The sequence below is a fragment of the Lithobates pipiens genome, unplaced genomic scaffold, assembly GCF_037356315.1.
Source record: "Lithobates pipiens isolate NorthernLeopardFrog02 unplaced genomic scaffold, aLitPip1_a1.2 Scaffold_18, whole genome shotgun sequence".
NCBI classification, from domain to species: Eukaryota; Metazoa; Chordata; class Amphibia; order Anura; family Ranidae; genus Lithobates; species Lithobates pipiens.
In genome coordinates this window covers 497,234,116-497,255,829 of record NW_027507758.1, presented here as the reverse complement: position 1 = coordinate 497,255,829, position 21,714 = coordinate 497,234,116, and the positions used below count along the sequence as shown (strand labels likewise).

General features: G+C 39.1%; 1 protein-coding gene across 3 annotated transcripts in view; it reads left to right on the top strand.

Annotated features, from left to right (window-relative positions):
• Window positions 1-21,714, top strand: part of EPHB1 (EPH receptor B1) — a 409,064-nt gene that overhangs the window by 327,956 nt on the left and 59,394 nt on the right. For all 3 annotated transcript variants that reach the window (XM_077488639.1, XM_077488637.1, XM_077488638.1), the window contains 4 exons: window positions 5,826-5,934; window positions 8,742-8,806; window positions 19,061-19,183; window positions 20,535-20,782. In XM_077488639.1, coding sequence (XP_077344765.1) covers window positions 5,826-5,934; window positions 8,742-8,806; window positions 19,061-19,183; window positions 20,535-20,782 — 545 coding nt within the window. The remainder of the gene's footprint in view (window positions 1-5,825; window positions 5,935-8,741; window positions 8,807-19,060; window positions 19,184-20,534; window positions 20,783-21,714) is intronic.

The window sequence follows — 21,714 nt, the reverse complement described above, 5'->3', positions numbered from 1 at the left end:
AAAGCTTCAGCCTATCAGGGCACAGAGCACGGTCAGAGTCATGATTGGACACTGTCATCATGACTTTATCCAATCATGGCTCATTCCTGCCCCAGAGTATAAAAGTATTCTTTCAATGGCAGTCATTTTCAGTGTGATTTCGGCATGGAGAGAGATAGAACAGGGCTCTGTTCAGTGCTATTAGTTAGTTAGTGTGCTATACTGTGCTACTTTGGTCCAATTGTTAGTGCAGAATATTAGTTTGGTGTCAGTCTAGGGATAGTGTGAGTGTAGTGAGGAGGACCATCATTCAGCTTTGCATAGTGTGCAGATAGAGTAGGGGCAGCTCAGATAGTTTCACTGTAGTGTAGTGAGACCGTGTCATTCATACATACATTAGTAGAGTAGGGACAGCTCAGATATTTTTAGTGTAGTGTAGTGAGTAATCAGTAATCATTACATTAGTATATAGCTAGAGTAGGGACAGTTCAGATAGGGTCAGTGTAGTGACGGTTGAACACTGTCTATTTGATTGCATTACTGCCAGTTTAACGGCATTTACTTCTGTATGTTGCTGCCAGTTTAACGCCATATTGTTTTGTGTGCATTACTGCCAGTTTAACACCATATAGTTCTGTGTGCGTTTCTGCCACTTTAACACCATATAGTTTTGTGCGTTACTGCAAATTTAACGCCATTTACTTCTGTGTGCGTTACTGGCAGTTTACCGCCATATAGTTCTGTGTGCATTACTGCCAGTTTAACGGCATATAGTTCTGTGTGTGCTACTGCCAGTTTAACGCCATATAGTTTTTTGTGCATTACTGCCAGTTTAACGCCCTATAGTTATTTGTGCGTTACTGCCAGTTTAACGCTATATAGTTCTGTGTGCATTACTGCCAGTTTAACCACATTTACTTCTGTGTGCGTTACTGCCAGTTTAACTCCATATAGTTCTGTGTGTGTTACCTCCAGTTTAACGCCATATAGTTTTATGTGTTACTGCAAGTTTAATGCCATTTACTTCTGTGTGTGTTACTGCCGGTTTAATGAAATATAGTTTTGTGTGCGTTACTGCCAGTTTAACGCCATATAGTTTTGTGTGTTACTGCCAGTTTAACACCATATAGTTCTGTGTGCATTACTGTCAGTTTAATGCCATATAGTTTTGTGTGTTACTGCAAGTTTAACACCATTTACTTCTGTGTGCATTACTGCAAGTTTAACTCCATTTACTTCTGTGTGTGTTACTGCAAATTTATTGCCATATAGTTCTGTGCGCCACTGTACGTTTGACGCATTATATTGCAGTATATTATAGTGCATCCGTGGAGTGTGTCTGTGTAGTGTGAGTACTCAAATTAAAGTGCACCAAACACCAATTTACATTGATGATTAAAGTACATCAACGTACAGATTTCCACTTCTTCTTTACATTTGCTTATAAGCACCGCCCCTTCCTCACAATAATGTCTGGGGAGGACAACCAGGATAGGCAGATGTTCCCTTGGCACTGTAAAGGGGCCAGCAACAAATGTGTTCACAGGCAAAGGTGGACGTGGTGGTCAGCAGGGCATAATTTCCTCTGTTTAGTGAGTTTGCCTATGCTATCCAGCCACAGCATGCAGAGGAGGTGGTGGACTGGCTTACTAAACCTTCTTCATCCTCCTCATCCTCTGTCACGCAAGCAGAGACAAGTGTGCATTCCCCTGCAGTTGCCAGAATGGATAAAGCTGCCTCCTTGTCCACATATATTCATGCCATAGCCCCAATATCAGCCATGGAGGAGTCAGCTGAGTTATTTGACCCATCAGCCACTTGCTCCTTGATGATGCCCAGCCATTACTAGATTCAGATGTTGGTTCTGAGGTTGAGAATGACAGGAACATGAGCCTAGAGAGAGGGAAGAAAACTGGTAGACAAATTGGCATTTAGGTTCCCCTAGCCGCAGCATATTGCCAAGTTGTCTCCAGTGGTAACGTTGATGAAGATGGAGGAGATGATGATGATGATGAGCGGTCCTGGACCATTTTGTACTGCTATTATGCATTGAAGTTTACAGGTAGTTCCAGGACCTGACTTTGCTGTCTCACAAGAGTGAACTTTTTAACTCCTCTAGAATTTATGATTCTATTCAGCCTTGATCACATGTCTGGCAGAACAGAATTGCAAGTCCTTTGACAAGTGAAACAGTTTACCAGTATTCCATGTATTTAGCTGTTTTCCTGGAATTCAGTCTCAAGACTATTTGATCATGCCTATCTGAGTAAGGACAGCAGAATTTGAGAGGGTTCAGAAGTGGGCAACATCTTCAATTAAAAATTGTATAGGTTAGGTAAATTTACACTAAGAATAAAAGTGCTTTAGAAAATATGCGAAGAATATGCCTAAGCAGATCATAGATTATAGACTATTCATTGAGCATTTAAGACTATGACTATGTGAGGTATACAGGGATATCCACTCAGACTTAAAAGGAAAACCATTTATCCCCACCATGGAAAGGGTTCTTTGCTACAAGTGTGATCATAGTTTGGCATTCTCAGCAAAAGCAGGTGCCGATGGCCAGATTTATAAGTGAATTTTAATTTGACTATTAGTACTAGGAATGGCATCTCCAGATATAATTAATAGGATTCATCAGTGGAGAGACTGATCCAGATACTGAATCATTTTTTTTTTTACAACTGATGGGCCCAGTAAAGAATTATCATTTCATGGTGAAGTAATAGTCAGCTGGCTCGCTTTGTGTTTTCTATGCTTTCTTCTTGATCAGCAGCAATGAAACTGTATCAAAATTAGAACAGATTGAACTCAATGGGCATTTAGATATGTTATAAATTAATTTTGCTTTGAACAAGCATTATACAGGCATGTGGCAGGCCCTTATCCTGGAAATTCTGAAATAAAAAGAGACAGCAAAGCATAAAATTACTGATTTCCCGCATCTAGCATCTTCAGTGTATGAAACGCTGCAAGACTCCAATGTCATATTGGTTGAACTAGATGGACTTGTGTCTTTTTTCAGCCAGACTAACTATGTAACTATGTATCATTTGTGGAATTGTACTTTTTTTATGAGCTGTGGCAGAACGCTTATGGTTACATCAGGTGCAATCAAACTTAGGCCCCTGACTTTGGGTGAGCTTTAACTCTCAATGCATCTCCCATAGTTACTGAGGTTCCCAATGATGTCTGAGCTAGAATGACAGGAATCTCTTTATTTACTGGAACCAATATGGTATCTGTAGATGTGCATGAGCAACAAACATGCAATGATCTGTGTTCTTCTCAATTTAAAAGTCCCCCCCCCCCCCACACACACACACACACACACACACAAACCTACTTTGTTTTCTTCCCTGTCCCTTCTCCACAAGGTAATATTTTAGGCATAGTAGTTGGAGTGTGAGATAATCACTTGCCTTACATGGGTAGATTGCTTGGCCGGTGTTCCTTGGATGCAGGCGTGAACATCTAAAATTACCATCAACCACTTAAATCTAGAAATTTTTGGGTGCTATTAGCCTTCATCATATGTTAGAGATAGTATTTCAAATTAGTGAAAGATGTCTTGCATAAGCTCAGTTTCCAGGCATTCAAAGTAAAAGATCTGTATATTTTTAAAACGTAACTGACAAAGGGAGGGGAAGAAAACATTGATGACCAAAAAAAATAAAAAATAGCAAACATTACACCCATTTCCATTCAGATGGTATTTGACCTGTAGCTATTATTCATATGCAGAAAAGATTTGAAATAGGCCTGACCATCATGTTATTTGAGTTTCTGTATCAACATGGAAACAGAGTCAACCAAGAGAGAACCATAATATTAACACTACACTGAAGTTTTTATTAGTGTGAATGTCTCATAATGATAGGGGTAACATCTTGTATCATTGGACTTTTAGGTTGGATGAGTCCGTTATTGAATGTGATAGAGAAGAATGTTTTGAAAAATAGAACAGGGGCAGGAAGCACACACGACAAGTACAGGAAGTGCAGGAGGGAATAATATATATATGTTTAGACAATGATTTATCTAAAAGAATTTGACATTTTTTTCTTTCGTAAGCAAAACCCAACAACAGTGAACAAATGTAGAAGAAAAATAGACGAAAATTAGACAAAAGTGTAATTTGATTGGTTTAAGACTGGTGGCTATAGAGCAAGTTGAATAATCTTTCTGAGTTCATACTTAAGTAAGTTATAATACAGCATCAATTATTTGAGTTGAACAAATAAAAATACATTTTGACTTGTTATGGAAAACAGGAACACTTTCCGTTCAGATCCTTTAAGTGGATGTAAGCCCTCTCCTATACCCAGTGAAGTGAACAGCCTCTGATGATACACAGATATGAAACAAATTTCCCTATATAAGTTTTATTTGTATATCTGCTGTCTTCAGCTGTATATACTGTTTAGAAAGTGCACATTGTGTTAGATTTTTTTCTTCCTCTTTTAGTTGTGGGAGTGGAGTCTTGGCATACCCGAGACAAATATTCAGCTGCTTTTATCTCCTGTGTCGGAGAAATTATCATCTGTTAACAGAGGTACAGAGCAGCAGTAAGACACTGTACTTAGGGCTTTGGAGAGAGATAAGTAAACACTACAGATATATGTGCACAGGTAAAATTTCATGAATCAGGTTTACATACACTTTACGTATCAGAATATTTTGAAAATAAGCCTTTCCTTCAGGAAGCATCATGCCCTGTCCTTCTGTTCACATACCTTATTTCTCTGTGGTCATCTGTATCAGATTTATGCAGTTAAAGACATGTGCCCATTTTTACAAAGATCATGGTACTGAGTTACATTGTATGAATAGATGTACTTAAACCAATGAGGAGCTACAAAGATGAGGTATTTTTTCTTGTTTAAGAAGGGGTTCGGAGAGTAGAAACGTATCTTTGTTCTGGTGATGAAATCTGAAGGGGTGTTCTGGAACCCCACACCTATCTCCTAGTTAAATAGATAGGGGTTAGTATCCAGTGCCCATATGGTCACATCCAGCCTTAACTGAGAGGAGGTGAAGATTATGATGTGGTGGAGGGTCTTTTTTTGCAAGGTAGCATTACTAGAGGCAGTACTAAAAGACGCATTAGTCTTTTTTAGACATATAACTATACAAGACCTTCAAAGAGTAGACCCAGCATGTTATTTAGACTAAAACAAATTGAACAACCAATAGATGTGTAGGGAATCCATTATTATAATTTCACTACCTGGTTAGCATCTGTGTTTATTTTATACTGTAGCATTTTTGAATCAAATATCTCTTTATTCAAAGGGTTTTGAGGTTGATTTAGACAGCAATAGGAAAACAGTTTTTTACCACAAATAAATCTGCAGTGCAATCAAGTATAAAAGGAAGAACAGCAAAACATTGGAATTGTCAAAGGGACAAGCAAATAACTATTTGAAGGCTTTCAGAGACAATCCATTTTTCAATTTTTAATCAGAATCTGTGAAAGCTCCAAACAAAGAGTTAATCCTAAGAACATAGATTCAAATTCTGGAGATTTCTCTCTATTGCAATATGAACTATGAATATATTTGTACATACACAAGAAATTAGTAGGAGATAGGTTCCTGACAGATTCTCTGACCTTTGCTGGGTGGGAAGTGTGGAGGCACATAATGGAAACTTGACATTTTAGATGGTTCAACATGAATCACACAGGGAGTATGTATAATAAAGATCTGAGTCAAGCTCTGGATCTGCACATTCATGTACTCTTTCTCTTTGACACAAATGATAGGCTCCATTACAAAAGGTTTATTGTTGTAGGCCAACCTGGCACCATCCTGTGTAATTTCTCCTATTTCCACTTTTAGAGGATTACAAATCAGAGCTGAGAGAGCAGCTTCCACTGATTGCTGGCTCGGCAGCAGCGGGTGTTGTCTTCATAGTATCTCTGGTGGCTATTTCCATTGTGTGCAGCAGGTAAGTACATGTTTCTGTCTTTATATGTTTCCTTCACAAAAGTACCATGTCTGATCATACATAGTATGATATTCACAATTGAAGCAAATTATTTTATAGTTTAAAGATAATGTTCTACTCAAAAGTATAAATCAACACTGTCACACCCACAAGTGGCTGTGCTGATTTCTACTTTGGAATATTACATAGGTTTATTTAAGCACCCCATTTTATCTGTACATTTCCTATTTTGGATCAGTGTAAGTACCATCTGATGAATTATTGTCTCTATGGATAATGTTCAGCTTGTTAATCTACTAACTGAGGTCATGTTCAGATCAGAATTGGAGCTGAAATCCAGGTAAGCAGCTGAATAAACAGTTGAAATGCATGTGAACTGTTCAGCCAGCCTTGTGATAACAGCATCCGGGGACGGGATAAGGGGTGGGCCGGGTGGGGGGGGGGAGCTGCCCTGGTCACTATGGTATCATGTGAGCTGGGGGGGCACCACAAGGAGAGGGGGGTAGATTTGTGTTAAAGTATTAAGTATTCTTCTAGGAGGGGAAATTTGGGCTAGGTGTTAAGAGTGGTGATTTGGGGGGATTTGTGTTGGGAGAGGGATGAGGGGCAGTTTGGGTTTGTGCTAGGTGGGGGGGATTTGGGGCAGTTTGTGCTGGGAGGGGGGATTTGAAGTGAGGGGGATAATGTGTACTAGGAGGGGAAATTTTAGGAGTAGAGAATTTGTGCTAGGAGTGGTGAATTGTTTTTTTCATTGGGGGAGGGGATTTGAGCGGGGGGGATTTGGGGGATGGGGTAAAGATCTGTGCTGAGATATAGGATTTCAGCAGGAGCTGGATTTGTATTGGGAGGAGGGGGGATTTATGCTTAGAGGGTAAGCATACAGATCAGTGTTTGTTTTTTTGGGGAGATTTTTTGCTGACACATAATTCTCATACGTGTTGGGGGGGGGGGGGGGGGTGCACAGTTTGGCATGTTCATTCTGGGCTTTAGATGACCTTGTCCCATTCGGCACTGGCAGCGCCCTTGCCAGAAAACAAGGCCCAGATCCCGGGGAGCTGTTCAATGTTATTATTGTTATTTTTATTACACGGGATTTCTATAGCGCCCACAGTTTACACAATGCTTTACAACATAAGGGCAGACAGTATAATTACAATACAATTTAATACAATAGGAATCAGAGGGCCCTGCTCATTATTAGACAAGATAAGGGTTTGTATTCAAAATTTCTTTTTGGTTTTAAGTGTTAGGAAACACTATATAGAATACTTTCATTTTTCCACACAGGGAAGCTGCAGAATGTTTGTTTTATCCTGCATCAAATCCTACCACCAAACAAATATATGAGTGTTTCAAAGTTAACAAAAGCTAAAAAGTTTTTTTTATACTTGCTAGGAGTTTAGCTTAATACTTTTCATTCATTGGAAACCTTTCATCTGTAGGAACAGAAGAGAATAGGCCTGCTTCTCATCATAATACTTGGCAAGCACCTAAAAGGGAACAATATAAAATAATACGTCCCCCAAGCTCTGTTTGTATCTACATACCATGTAACATGAACCAGTGATCATTTTAGAAAAATTAATTAATGAATTTCAATGGAAACAATATACTTTTTTGTGTCCAATACGGGTATTTAAATCTTGGTTGCTGTAAGTGGTCATCTCATAGTCCTCAGCAGGCCTGTACCAGAGAAAAAAAAAAAAACTGAGCTACCCCAATGCCATAGGCTCTTCCTCTGTTCTGTGTAAGCTGTGATGCAGGATATTGAGGAGGAGGGGGGCACATCATATACTAGGGCAGGGGTCTCCAAACTTTCTAAACAAAGGGCCAGTTTATTGTCCTTCAGACATTAGGGGGGCTGGACTTACAGTGGTAATAGAAAATACCCCAGTGCCATTAGTTTTAGTGGGAGGAGTGGTGCCCCATTGTTGTCATCAGTGGGAGGAATGGTGCTCCATTGTTGGCATCAGTGAGAGGAATGGTGCCCCATTGTTGGCATCAGTGGGAGGAATGATGCCATCTTATTTGTATCAGTGGATGAAATACCCCCTCAAGGGCCAGATAAAGGCAAGCAAAGGGCTACATCCGGCCCCCGGGCCAAAGTTTGGAGACCACTGTACTAGGGGATCAAGTCTGGGCTTCGTTGAGCTTATCCCTCACTGCAAGGGACATTTTAACTGGTTTTGTCAGCTCATTTAAACTAGGATTATTCCATAAAGATTTTACTCCATTTCCTCTCTATATGATAACAATGCAATAAAAAATAAAATTGTACAAATATATTGTACTTTTTCAAAGCCAGGTCTGATCTTCTCTATCATAGTCGCATCCTATTCCACAAAAAGCCACTTCCACTGGCACTTTATTCGTAAATGTAGCTTTAAGAAATTTACAGAAGGCAATTACGGTAAATAAAACACATTTTACAAACAGTACTTTCTGACAATGCAAGGTGATTGTGTATTCTTTCTATGGCGTTATCTCACAATGTTTTCTCACGGCCATAACCATAAAGGTCACTAGGTGCTCTGGAATTTCATCGTCATCACATGTGAATCTTTTCTTTAGGAAATTAGATGTCCTTTGGAACAATTTAGTAAGTTGGCAGAAAACAGATAAAGCAGATATTGTTATTAATGAATTATGTCTACATTATACCATTCCTACTGATATCCATTTTCTGCTCTCTGGCTAGATCCACCTAGTTGTCCATAAAGCATTTATCCTCTTCACTTGTATAAGACAAACACCATCTATGACTCTGCACCACAATTTTTCAAGTTTAGTTTTGTTATATATTCCAGGAAAAGGACATACAGTAAAGAAGCAGTGTACAGTGATAAACTACAACACTACAGCACCGGCAGAGGTAAGGTTCCCCATTCCAAGACTTTAGATGTACAATAATTACATTTATTATTGTTGTTATTAGTATTATCATGATTATTACTTATACTGCTATGGTTGTTTTCATTAAACTTTGTTGGTCCTTTATACAGTGAAGGCAGGCATTAGAAAAATTGGGCTTCCAAAATAGAGGTTACATGTACTACATGACTTTGCATGCACGTTGAACTACTTTTTGAAGTCTATTAAAGTGAGTATATTATATTGAAATGCTTGGAGGTATTTAGCTCAGTATAGTCCACACTATGTATGCCATTTAAGGGCTTGTTGACCAACATTTATTAATAGGAAAGGAAATGTCCAAACAATCTAGGTTTCCCATGGAGTGGGTTTTCACAATTAACACAAAATAATGTTCAGCCTCCTGGCTCTTTTTAGCAACACCGCTGCTCAAGCTTTGTGTCCCGTTCTTTCTGACCATGTAACAGAGTGCCTGTATCCACTTGCAAACACTATACCTCAGTTAGCACTCTTTCTTCCACAGCTTTACTGCTGCTCCAGCCCACAGACGTGGGCCCTCTGTTCCATCATAGACTGCACCATGCAGCCTTCTGGCTTCTCCCTTGCCCACCTGGACTCCTTGGGATAGTGGAGCCCAGAACCATAGTCCTGACTCTTACAAAAAAAAACTGAACAGATTCCTAAATCCTGCTCCCAGGATTGGAGATATCATCCCACCTGGATCACTATGAAATATCCAGCCTCAAGGTCCCAAACTGGATTCTACCAACCACTGGAAGAAGTGGCTCCTCAAAATTGCACAACCATCCTGAAGCCCCTCAATCTGTCTAGCTGAGAATCCAGGGCCACATACATCATGACAGGGAACTGCACTGTCACAATATATATACAGGGGGTATATATATATATATATATATATATATATATATATATATAATATTCCTAACTTCAAAAACTCAGAAAATTACCTTCTATTGCTCTCAGCCTCCTTCAAATCTCTATAAATCTTTTCTTTTTTTCTGCTCTGTGCTTTGACTTCCTTTTAGAGAGTGGCTATGTTCATTTTCCATAGTCCCACTGTATGTAGGAATGTAGCCACCCTTTCTTCCTCTCTCCCAAGATGTACTAAGTACTATGGGATATTTGGTGTTCATAAAGCAGTGGCATGGAAAATAGAGCCATTAAATAGTGGATTAGACCCTTTCATGACCAGAGTCTTTTTAAGATTAGATGCCCGGACCAAGTTTATCAGCACCTGTATACATCAGTTAACTTAACAGTAGCTTTATAACAAATTTTTCTGATACACAGCAGATCTGAGAACTGGGAACACAAACACGGGTGCACATTCCTAGTTCTCACGGCAAGGGACATTTAACATTTGGATTCATAGAGTCATATTGTGCTTACAAAAGGGTTAATTGTGCTTACAAAAGGGTTAAACACCTACTTTAGAGGTACTATATACCTTTTTGAATTGAATATCATAAACAACAGTGCTGCCATTGAGTAAAAGGGTATGTGTATAGAGCAGGGGATTTTTTAGCGCATATATTTTGGTACATCCTACGTACAATTTTTTTTAGGGGAATGTGTTAAATAAATATCAACCACTAACAACCAGCAAGTCTGGGGCTCCAGAGTCTTCTCACTTAATTTGGTAGAAAAAAAAAAAAACTAAACATTTAATATATTGCAACTGAATAATCATGAGATGTGGTGGCTGTATCAGTTTTCTTTTATTTGGTTCCCCCCTCCCCCATTTTCACCTGGTGATCTGGCCAGGAAAACCCCTCCTGATTAGTGAGACACAACTCTGGAGAAATGAGCACAGGAGGAACAGCAGGCAGCAGCATTGTCACTCAGGAGGAGGGAGTGTTAAATGTATTAGGAGATTTAAAATCAGTAACTAATTGAAGACAAACTCCAGCTAACACTTTACAATCAGTTAGAACAAACCATTTTTTCTTTTGGGATAAAGGTTTTCATAATACAAGTTGACTATTGTAAGCATTCCTGCCATTGTTAAGTGGCTTGTCTCATCCATGTAAACTGATACATTCTGCTGGAGATTTTCAGCTTTTATAAAACAACAGACTTGTTTGCTGGATTACCAGATGAAAGTAAAAGAAATATAATAATAATAATAATAATAATAAACTTTATTGGATATAGTGTCTTTAAAGGTAGCTCCTCAAAGCGCTTTACAAGGATAACACAAGAAATACACTGTATGGTATAAAGGAAAAAAGAGACAATTTACGTGAAGGCTTGTCTAAAGAAAAACGTTTTTAGATTTGATTTAATTGAGTTTAGCGAAGTTGACTCTTTGGAAGTGAATTCCAGAGTTTTAGAGCATAGCAGGAGAAGACTCTGTCTTCCAACGAGCGTAGGTGAGTAGAGGGGACACACAGAAGACCATAATTAGAGAAGCGGAGGTTACGAGCGGTGGAGTAAGTTGATAAAAGTTCAGAAAGAGATAATGGGGTGCCAAGGCATGAAGAGCCTTATAGGTGAGCAAGAGGATATTAAAGTCTATGTGAAACCTGAGGGCTAGCCAGTGCAGAAAAAGAAGAAAACCTAAAAAGAAAGCAAATGTAGTCATCACATATAAGAATTGGTAAGCTGCAATATAATAAATATTTACTTTTGAGTTTAATACTGCTTTATTTATCTATTTATTTACTTATTTTAATTTTTTTTTACCTCTGTTCCACATGAAAGGGTGGTATTTGACCCCCTGCTGTTTAACACTGCAAAGCACACTCAGCTAAAGGCATCAGAAAAGGGAGCCACCCACCCCCTTCCTATATAAGCAGTATCAATCGGAGAGAGACAGACCACAAGTGAGCAGCTGGTTTATGTATAATGAGAAAAATGATAAAAAAGATCAGTTTAGAAACTTGAAACATTCATAATTAAATATTAATTAAATCTGGCAAAAATGATTACAGTTTCCATTTAAAGTTCATCATTTCCTATACTGCTACTTTTTTCTTTGAATTAAATTTTTTTTATTTATTTTTCAGTGAAAAGGTTTATAGTTTTTTTCAGAGAATAAGACAAAAAATGCCTTTATATAAAGCTGTTTTTCGGTGTGTTGTACTATGTTGTCTTTGTTACCTGTCCCCCTCCCCCGTATTCCTGTTTCCCATGTTATCAGGTCAGGCTCCCATTGCACATCACTCAGAGGCTGCAGCTGCCAGCTCTCGCCTATACTATGGCCTCCAATCACAGGCACTTGTCACATATGATGAATCTTGATTTCTTGCTAGAGTTGTCCCTTCATTTATCTGCTAATAGGTTTCTTTTGACAAAGTAAATAATAGCCAGGCTGCAGGTTCCAGCCTGCACCACACTGCTTGTCCCCAATCTGTCAGTCTTAGCGCTGAGCATGGCCCACATTCTTCCACCAGTCTGGCTAAGGAGCATACTGTTACATGAGAAAAGCTAACAGGATGTGGGCTGGTAAGCAGCTTTTTAACCACGAAGATGTAACGATTATAAGCAGTGGGATAATATACTTTATTGCCCACAATACTTTTTGTCCTAAATATTTTTCGTGCTTGTACTTTAGAAAATTACTGTCGTAATTGAAACTTGTCAATAGTAAAGCAGCAGTCTCTCAATGTGACAAACAACACAAATATTATATGCTAAAATATATTTATATAAACACAGAGACTCCCTTGCAATTGATATATCTAAACTAAAAAAAAAAGAAAAAAAAAGTAATATATGGCGGCTTACCAAGGTGTGGTGCCTGTATTTATTTTCTTTTTGCAGTATTTTTTGATCTTTATTTTCACCTGGTGATCCTATTATTAACACACTTCCTGTCCCTGGGTAGCTATGCTTCCAAATCAGCTTACGAGAAGTGACAAGGACACTGCATTTTTATCTTAGACTGAAAAAGTAAAATGAAGACAGACACCCCATTTAAGAACTTTTTGGGTTTAGTTATGCTTTAATCTTGTTGCGCTACTGTAGATTTACATTTAATATAATATTTTTTTGTATTTTCACTTGTTTGATTTATATAATTTTTTTAAGTAGTGTCACAAAACTGGTTATTTTATATGAAATTGAAATTTATTTAAAGCGCAGGGGGAATTGACACATAGTATGCTTTAATCTTGTCTTTATTTCTACCTGGAGTTTAGCTTTATGCTGTGTTTTTATGAAAGGTTTAAGCTAGGTTCATACTTAGATCAGCGGTGGATCATTTTTTCAGAATGCAACTAAGCAGTTGCTGTCAGGTGTTTGGGTGGCAATTCTGATAGCCTTTTTCTTTTTTGCCAAACAGCAATTTATAACCATATAGAAGCATAAAATACTGCGCTTGTGTCTACCTTAAAGTGATACTAAAGTTTCATATTAAAAAAATAAAATAACAAACATGTTATGCTTACCTGCTCTGTGCAGTGGTTTTGACCAGATCTTCCTCTTCTTTGGTCCCTCTTCTGTAATCCTGACCCCTCCCTCCTGTCGAGTGCCCCCCCCCACAGCAAGCAGCTGGCTATGGGGGCACCCGAGCCGAGCAGCAGCTCCACAAGTCCATTCAGACACAGTGCCACAGTTCAGCCCCACCCCTCTCTCTCATAATTGGCTAACTGACTTTGATTGACAGCAACGGGAGCCAATTACACTGCTGCTGCGTCTCAGCCAATTAGGAAGGAGAGTTCCAGACAGCCATGGCACTCGCGCACATTGCTGGACAGAGCTGGGGCTCAGGTAAATATTAGGGAGGCTGAGGGGGGCTGCTACACACAGAAGGCTTTTTATCTTAAACCATAATATGCATTAAGATAAAAAACCTTCTGTCAACAACCACTTTAAAGTTTACAATACAAAGTATATAAAGTGTGCAAACACACCCATGAGATATTTCCCACAGTAGAAGAATTGATAATCAATGTGTTGCACTAAATAATAAACATCAAAATATAAGTGAATAGTCCCAAGTGAAAATACATGCAGAGTCCCCAATAGAAGATTGTTGAGGATTCTTTTTGTCACAGCTCAAAGCGTCAGCCACATGAAACTTCCTTCACCTCAAAGGCCAACCACCACCAAAAGGGATCAGGTGTGCGCTTACCATGTGGCCAGGACCTCCTAGTTAAAGGCAGGTCTGGCAGGCTTTAGGGAAATTCCCTCTATAGATCAGCATTCAGGTAAACAGAATTGGGGTAGACATCTGATAAGGCCTCTTTCACATGGGCTACCAGGAGGTGGTAAAAACAGCACCCCCTTTCCCCCAGCCACCCGCCTAAAAAGTATAATACAGCCGGAGGAGGCAGTTCACATTGCGCGGTAAATTGAATGCATCATACTGAGTTGAGAAGCCAATACTCTCGCAGGAACATGCAAATAAGAAAGCACTGGACAATGTAAAACCTTTTAAAAAACCTAATTTATTAAAGTAAAATTACACTCACTCTCTTAGGCTTGGTTTACCTTAAAAAAACCTTTTTTGATACACTCACATATGTTTAATGAGAACGCACATATCACCAAACAAATCCAGTAGGTAACAATGGCATCCACTGTCACTTCCGGTAAACGTGATGACATAGACACATTGCACCTCTGTATGCATTTTGTCACCTAAGGACTTCTTGCAGTTACATACAGCAATATATAATGGGGCACAATTATAATGAGGCACATGTGCCACAACTACGAGCCAAGCATTTCCCTTGCAGTTGTGGTGCAGCCACATTGACCTGAATGGCCGAGTTTAACAGGCGATGCTGCCTTCCCAACTCAGTATGACGTATTAAATTTACCGCGACATGTGGCCTTCTCCGGCTGTATTACACTTTTTAGGTGGGTGGCTGGGGGAAAGGGGGGGTGCTGTTTTTACCACCTCCTGGTAGCCGTGTGAAAGATGCTTTATAGTTTGAGGCTGGGGTAACACTTATGTGAATTGGAGGCAGGTTTCCCAAGATGCAATTTGCATGAGGGAGAGTATGACTGGCTTTCAATGGAACTGCAGAAGGGTACTGTGCATCTTTGGCTCTGTTTCAGGTCCAACTTCAGACAAAAATTCAGACCTAATTCGGACCTGAAACGAGGATGTACCAGAACCCCTGTTGTGCCCCGTGCCGCACATTGAGTGAACCCAGCCTAAAATTGTACCTGCCATTTTACATATAAACAGTTTTTAATGGGATTATCCTTTAAGCATTTTTTTCACAACCCTCCTCTCCAACCTTTATATTCTTTGTGCTCATTTGCATCATCCTTCATTTCTTTGCATCAAAGGCCCATTCGACTCTGACTTTGTAGACATTCTCAAGAGAACTTCAATCATGTATCATCTTATGGAGGATGTCAGGAAGACAAATTCAATCATACTACTCATTCAATGTTAGAGAGGCAGGTGATGTGTTTGGTATAGTTTATAGACCAAGGATAAACCAATAGTAAAGGGTTAATGGAAAATCGCAGCCAGTAGCGCTCCTGGCAATACGCATTTATTGCTGACAAAAGAGGGCAGAGATATATGCAAACATATAAAAAGAAATAATTATCCTTGTGAAAATTATCTTTTGATTATGCATATTTCCATAAACATGCTGAAAGGTGGCATTAGGAAAATAATAAAGATTTTGCATTATGTAAAGGTTCTTTCAGGCAGGAGAATTAAGTTGCCAGCCTTTTTTAGTGCGCCATTTGGGCATATAAATGCATCTCTTATTGCCCAATTTGTTTACAGCAGGCCTCTTAGCTGGAGAGAAGAGCCAGAAATTATGTCTGTCCTTTCCCAAGAAAGCTTCTTGGCTGCAGTCAGGGTGAAAATTAATTAACCCGCTAAGATCAGAAAGATTAACCTCCTTTGCAATGTGTTGCTGTCATCTTAGGCTGTGAAAGAACAAATGATCGAGCTGATACGCAAATGCCAATGACTTCCTGGAAGCAGAACAGAGAACTTCAAATTGAATTTTTTTTTTTTTCACAAAGTGCATATTATCGACAACACTGAACAGAGAACCTGGGACACAAGGAACAAACCTTCCTTTACCCCAGGACACAGTGATGAAGTAGGAGGATAATGGAATGATGATTTCATTATCAAATGCAGATAAAGCCAGAATGGAGGATTGGTGAGTGATGAGGGATGAGAGAAAGGAACCAAGATTCCTGTAAAGAGAGGAGGAAGAGGAGCAGGAGGGGCTGAGAAAGCGTTGAGAGGTGAGTAAGGTAAGGAGGGGAAGAGACTGATGGCTGTATAGATATACGGGACTCACAAGGTAAGATAAACTGGTGAAGGGAGAGAGGGAGAAGATCTAGTGTCACTGCAATATCAAATCTTCATTTCCTCACATACCGGACAAAGACTGGAGAAGATTTAATCATGTCCTCTGAAAGATTGTCAGATCCACAGAAATCATTTTTTAGAGATGAGATGGGAAGAAGAACCTGCACAGTCAGAGTTCCTGTAAAAATAAGAAGTATTTGCTGCAATGGAACTGAAGATGTGATAGCATCAATATATACCAACAAAAATATATGAGTACTCGCTCAATTTTTATTTTTTTACTATATGTCAGAAATTGGATAAACTACATAAACCCTTTCTGTACATATTACTTATCTTTCTTTAGATCTTTGCGAGTTTGTATCTGCAGTAGGCATAAAACATGTATAGGTCTATATATATCAATGTAAAACTATATAGTATGCATAATGAAAAAAAAAAACCCTTGCATTCATTTGAAGCTAGCAAAGGGAACCTGTGTTTTAACAATTTATTAAATACGATCTGCACGCATATTCAAACATCACTTGTAATCCGCACACCAAGATCAAAGTGCCTCTGCAAGTGTGTTTCCTAATGTTGTCCATAAAAAATATCAAGACTGAAAGATATAGTAGGAACTAAATTAAAAGTGTGCTTACCTAAACCTTACGTTCATATCTCCTTAAAGAGGAAGTAAACCCTGATGAGTTTACTTCCTCTTTCATTCCCTGCAAAGGTAAAGCATAATGGACTACTATGCATCGCATAGTAGTCCATTATGTGTCACTTACCTGACACAGGAGCCAGTGATGTCACCGCTGTCCCCTGTAGTCCGGCGCATCCATCTTCTTGATCGGTCTCACTGCTCCGCCGCTGTCATTCAGCGAAGCCGTGATGACGTCACTCCCGTGCAAGCGCATATCGACCTTGACAGGTGCCGCGCTCAGTGCGCCTGCGCGCCACTGTCTACAGCGCATGCGCCCTAGACAGTGGTGCCTGTCTTTCGGCTAATATCTCCTAAACCGTGTAGGTTTAGGAGATATTTCTTGGGCCTACAGGTAAGCCTTAATCTAGGCTTACCTGTAGGTCAAAGTGTGTTGTAAGGGTTTACAACCACTTTAAAATTAACCTTTTACCAGGCTATGGACATTCAGGTATAAACATATCCTCAACATGCCTGCCCTGACCTCTGTAGCTGCAGCATTGTGGAGTAATTCATACTCAATGTTCACCACAGAAACTTTGAAATAAGGTTGTAGTTGGTTTTCTGAATAGCTTACTGCACCTGCATTGTGTTAACATTAAAGTGTTGCTGAACCCAGGACCCTACATCCACTATATCTGGTCTCCTACAGTACACAGAACATGGAAATGCAATAATTTTTGTAAATATTAATTGCTAAATACCTGTTCTTATCAACAGTATATAGCAGTTTTGTGACTTCTAAGCACTGGTTAAAACTTGTAGGTTGGGGTTTCATTCTGACTGTCCAATGGGGATGTATGACCCTTGACCCTCTGTCTGAACAGTGCTGATTGGCCCTGTGCAGATCACATGCACCCTTCCAATACACACCAAACTGAGCATGTGCAGAGTGCTCCCAAGGCTCTGTACTGTCAGGAGATGTATTGGGGAGAGTGGAATAAGGGGAAGACCAGAGAAGGCAGGATCAAACAGCCTTTTTACACAATGCGCAAGATTACTCCCTTAGGTTCCACAGTGAGGATAACAAGCATTCTTTACTCCATATACAGACTCATTTTTCTCTTATGGGTTTAGTAAAGGTTTAAAAGCGCAACAGACTGCCAAGTCCATGTCACCAAAAAAGCCAAGGTAGATGAGCTAAGCTGTTTTAAATCTTGAGAATTAAGTACTCCAAAAAGCGTCATACACGTGAGCAGCTCCTGTGTGGTTAGGTGTAAAATCCCTGGTGCTTTCTGGTCTCTGGGGAACTGCATGAATTGCAAAACACAAATGCCAATACATAGCATCAGCACACAGGAGCTGCTAAGCACAACATGAGGTCAAATTTCTTTAGCTACAGAGGTTACGGAGCATTTGTTATAAAGCCCATTTGTATATATTTACTTTTGTAAATATAAAGTAAAGTTTAAAGTAATGGCCTGTACACACGCCTAGAAAATCGGACATAAAATACTGCTTTTAACGCGATCGTACAATAATCGGATCGTTGGTGCAGAGCTTTGGAGAGCCAATCAGGACAGTTCATCGGATATTATTTGATCGGACAAGCACGAAAATTTTCCTCGTACGATACCAGATCATATGATTTGCATTTAGTCAGTAGAGTTGTCATTCGAAAATACAATACAAATACATTACAACACGTTACATAACTTACAATTTTTTTTTCCTGTCGTAAGAGAATTTTTTCGTGACTTTAGGAAACAATTCAATTTCTACTTGCGAATATTAAGCGAAAAAAGTTGGACGATCTGTCGTCCGATTTTCGGATCATGTGTACAGGTCATAAGGTTTACTGTAAGGTAAAAAATAAATAAAAATATTACCAGCTATGGCTTCTTCCTTTTTCCAGGAAAATGGTCTTACTTTAATAACCAGTGCAGTCGTTCTTGCTGTAACACTCTTTTACTAATTCACGGTTATTCATGGCAGAGTTCATCCTGTGCACCAGACCCTGGTATAATTTTGATATATGCACATTGATTCATGTGTACAGGAAAATTTACATAATATTTCTGTACATGGTAAGGTTTTTAGCTTTAGCCGTTAGTCATTGGAAGTCTACACAACTACAGGAACATTGTGCAGAGACTCAACAGATCCACTTCAGTGTCAACAGTAATCATCTTAGTCTAGGACCATTCAGCCTAAGAGGTCTTGGCAAGCAGCCACTGATGCAGTATAGTTTATGTTTCTAACTGTGGCAGCTCCTCTATGCAGCAGATAGTGATAGCCAAAACAGGACTGGAGAACTTATTACCAAAGAGCGTCCAACTAACCTATCTGTGTTTTGTTGTTTTCAGGCTCTCCAGGAATGAAGATTTACATCGACCCCTTCACATATGAAGATCCCAACGAAGCTGTGAGAGAATTTGCTAAGGAGATTGATGTCTCCTTTGTGAAGATTGAAGAGGTTATTGGGGCAGGTGGGCATTAGCTTTTACAGAAACATTCAAGAGAACTTCTATAAATACTGGCACTTATGGCAATGCGTACAATGTATGGAGACAAACCTGACCTGCTTGTAATAGCAGAAATTTTTACAAAAATTTTGAGTACATCAAGGAAAAAACATGGTCACAGCATTGCTTACTCGTATGTGCAGGAGGCACCTCGAAGTAAGGTCTTCATCTTGTCCAATCTCTCACTCATGCACACAGAGGTGAAAAACGCAGCTTTTCTTTATTTACTGTTCTGAATTGAACACAAGTGTTTTGTCTTCTATGGGCCAATACAGACAGCTGCTTCATTCTTTCAGAAGCTGCTTGTGTCCTTGAGAATTTACATGTATCCAAGCAATGAAAGGATGCTAGGCGTCCACCTTGTGTACTAGCAACAAGGCCATGTATGCTGTACACATGTAAATGTAGCTCAAATATCATATTCATACAGCGCATAGATACCTTTTTTTATTTAAGACCTTACTGCTACCTTCTGCCAGCAAGATTCTGCATACTAGTTGCCGTGTTTTATATGGCCGTATGCATGTACCCATAAAATCTTTTATTACCTGTTTAAAATATTTTACAAATAAACCTTATTAAATTTAAATTTAACAGTTGTTGCTGTCATGACATTTTGTAGATGAAAAATGCTAAACTGTCTAATAAGAAATCCCATGTTTCCTTTGCCGCTTTGACTATCTGCATATAATTAAAGCCCCATACAGGTATGTGTATGTGTAATTTGATGAGACTATTCAGGCTATATGCAGCATAGCAGAGAGTTAGCTTGGGAAGTTTCCTCGAACGCACTGGCTGCAACTGGTAAAAATCTGAATTTAAACAGAAATGCTTTTTTTTGTATAGTGGGGGAAGGCTAGAGAAGTCTTCAGCAATATTTTTCTCTGTGTTCCTGTTGTAAATTTTCAATCACTTCCTGTCCGGTAAAACTATAATCACTGTGACAGTGAAGGGAAATCTCTCCAACAGAGACCCAGATAGCAGTAAAAACCTAATTACCCCCCCCCCCCCCCCCACGCCACAAAAAAGTTTTGGATTGACATATTTAATGGAATATGTTTGCACATAGGTATTTTCTTTACAAATGTGAGTGTTCTAAATTATTAAAAAGAAATATATTATTAAAATCAGTGGAAGAACATCAAGTATAAACAAAGTAGATTTCATTAACAGCATGTGGGATCACCATGAAATATGTAGGATGCTAAAGATCAGAAGGAATTTTTAGTTATCCTTCTGATCTCTGGCATCCTGTCTGATCACAGACATCTCTTGTACATCAGCGCTTAGTGACCTGCTTGTTTCTGGCCTACAGGAGAGTTTGGGGAGGTGTACAAGGGCCGTCTGAAGCTCCCTGGGAAGAGGGAAATCTATGTTGCTATCAAAACCCTTAAAGCTGGATATTCCGAAAAGCAAAGAAGGGATTTCCTGAGTGAAGCAAGCATTATGGGCCAGTTTGATCATCCCAACATCATTCGACTGGAAGGTGTGGTGACCAAGAGCCGACCTGTGATGATCATTACTGAATTCATGGAAAATGGTGCACTGGACTCGTTCCTACGGGTAAGCCACTCCTCACTATTCTGTCATATACTTCCTTGTTATAAAATTCCTATTTCTAGAATTTAACTCCAGAGATTTGAAATCTGATTAGTTGCTGTAGATTACTGGGCTTTGCACATTATTGCTGTATAGCCTAGAAAACGAGTCTTGTGGGCAAGACTAACAAAAGCCTCAGTTTTAGACTGTAAAAACTTGAGGACAATGCATTAATAGTGTTGACATCAGTTCTTCTACTGTCTGTGTGTAGTCTTGAATCAACACACAAAGTAAAACCTTTTACTTTGTGCTATAAGTTTTGTTAATAATACCAGTTTGCTCCAAAGCCCCCATGTATGTTACAGGGGTACCTACTCTTTATCTCACTAACACTTGTTTGAAAGGGATGGGGCTTACAAAGAAGTTGAAGAGCCTTCTCAACTCTGAGGATTCATGAAATTAAACCTAAATGCATGTGATCCTTTATTCAGGTTTCACAGAGTTATGTCAAGCCAGTTTTGGAGCTGCCCTTTAATAAATGTCAGTGCTAGAAACGTCATTGCATGATGGCTTCACTGGCTGATTTTTAAACTCTGACAAAAGAACATGAATTAATCTGCTAGTTTTCTAATGCTGGTTATAAAATTAAGACCACTAGTTGACTTTCCTACCCTGAAATGAAGTATCACCTAGACCTAAGAAGTTGAAATTTTCCTTGCATAGCCATACCCCTAAGCCTCTAAGAGCTCACAAAAAGTATACATGTTATCCCATTCTGGAATCTTTGATTACTGACATTTAACTTTTTCTATAATAGGTGCAAAACCCTAATACGGTATATGCAGAGCTATGGTTTATTTCATTACATTGACAAGCTACAGTTTTATTTTTTTATGGCATGCATAGGGATGTTTTTGCAAAAACAGGCGTTTATTTTATGCAGACATGTGTCGCCA